Below are 1667 nucleotides of genomic sequence, written 5' to 3'. Positions count from 1 at the left end.
ACTCTTTGTTACGATTTCTGTGAGAGTTCCTTGATTTACTATTCCTATCCAATTCCACTTAGGATTTTTCTTTGTGGATATTTTGCCTCTGCTTGGGAGAAGAGAGGTAAAAATAGGTCACATGGGCCATGAAGTCCTCTGATAGACCGTTTCACCTGTCCTTATGTTTGGCAACATAAATATTCTTCTAGAAAATGAAATATTTTCTCTGAACAGCATCTCTGTATCCAGAAATGTTTCTATTATGTATTTACCTAAAGATACAGCTTCCACAGCAACAAAAATAAAAACATGACGAAGGCCTCAATTCTTTTATTCTTACTTAGGATTTCAAAGTTGCTCATTTCTCTTTTTATTAGGCTATTACTCATTCCTTCCCGAATAAACAGAAGCAAACAGTAGATGGAGCCTGGTTTTTGCCCGGATTCAGCTTCCTCATTGTTCCAGTACGGCGTTTACCACATCTTGGTGTCTCAGTTATGAACGCCTGTCTCAGTTTGGCCTGGAAATCCACCACAGGCACTTGCTGCTGCTGAGAATGCCTCAGGTACAGTTGACACTCTTGGTTGCTCAGTGCAGCTGTTCTGTATTTGACTTGAACTTCCACCTCTGGCATGTGCTGTTCTGTAGTGCATCTCAGGTGTAAGTGATCCCTTGCTTGCTCCATTGCCTCACTGACTGGTCCTTAGGCCAAAACATCAGGCATCTCTGACAGCCACTCCACTCTTCATCCAACCTTTTAAGTTCTTCTTGGCGATAGGTTTGGTCTGCTACAAGTCAATCAAAAATGGTCTGAAGCAGTTATCCTACTGTATGGTTTTGTGAGATACCCTTCATTAAATTAATATGCTTTTTTCTACTATTGAAATGAGAAGAGGATTTTTATAATCATAAATGAATACTAAATGTTACCAATTGAAATACTTCTTGAGACAGTATTTTCCTTTTAATCTGATAATATGAAGAACTATAATGATAGAATTTACAGTGTGTCACCATGTTAGTATGTCTAGAATAAAACTTACTTGGTCATGATATGTTATTTTTTTGACATAGTGGTGGATTGATTTCCTAACATTTTATTTAGAACTTTTGCATCTGTTTTCATTTGTGAAATTTGCTTCACTTTTCTTTCCTGTGATATATTTTTCTGGTAAAATAAATGGTTAGTTTTACAACTTTTTTATACTTTCAAACAGTTCAAGTTAGGCAATACTTATGCCTTGGAGATTATTAGAACTCACATATAAAGCCATTTGGGCCTTGTACCTATACCTATTAAGGATATAGGTCTTTGACTAAATTTCAATTTATTTTGTTGCTTATTGTCTATTGGGGTGTTCTATTTTTGACAACTTATGTAGCTTTAATTATCCACTTAATATAGGTTTTAATGTTTTGATTGAAATTGTACATAGCTTTATGCTTTACACTTATACTTAAGACATCTTTTCTGTGCCTGTGGTTATATTCTCTTTTTCATTTAAATGCTGTGATTTCTCTATTTTTTTCTTAGTCAAAATTGCCAAATGTCTGTTCATTTTCCTTTAGTCTTTTTAAAAATCTTGTTTTTTTTTTTTTTAAATTTACCTTTACCAGCAAGTCCTGCTCCTTCTACCAATAAAATATATTCTATATCTAATCACTTTGTATCATCCTCAACACTA

General features: G+C 34.4%; 1 protein-coding gene across 1 annotated transcript; it reads right to left on the bottom strand.

Annotated features, from left to right (window-relative positions):
• Positions 1 to 254: 254 nt before the first annotated feature.
• On the bottom strand, positions 255 to 698 carry LOC100427564 (SNRPN upstream open reading frame). Its single transcript, XM_015128301.3, is given in 2 exon segments — positions 255 to 454; positions 457 to 698. Coding segments are annotated over 2 exon segments (411 nt in total). The 5' UTR covers positions 668 to 698.
• Between the last annotated feature and the right edge of the window lie 969 nt (positions 699 to 1667).

The sequence above is a fragment of the Macaca mulatta genome, chromosome X (assembly GCF_049350105.2).
Source record: "Macaca mulatta isolate MMU2019108-1 chromosome X, T2T-MMU8v2.0, whole genome shotgun sequence".
NCBI lineage: Eukaryota > Metazoa > Chordata > Mammalia > Primates > Cercopithecidae > Macaca > Macaca mulatta.
This window is presented reverse-complemented; position numbering and strand designations above follow the sequence as displayed.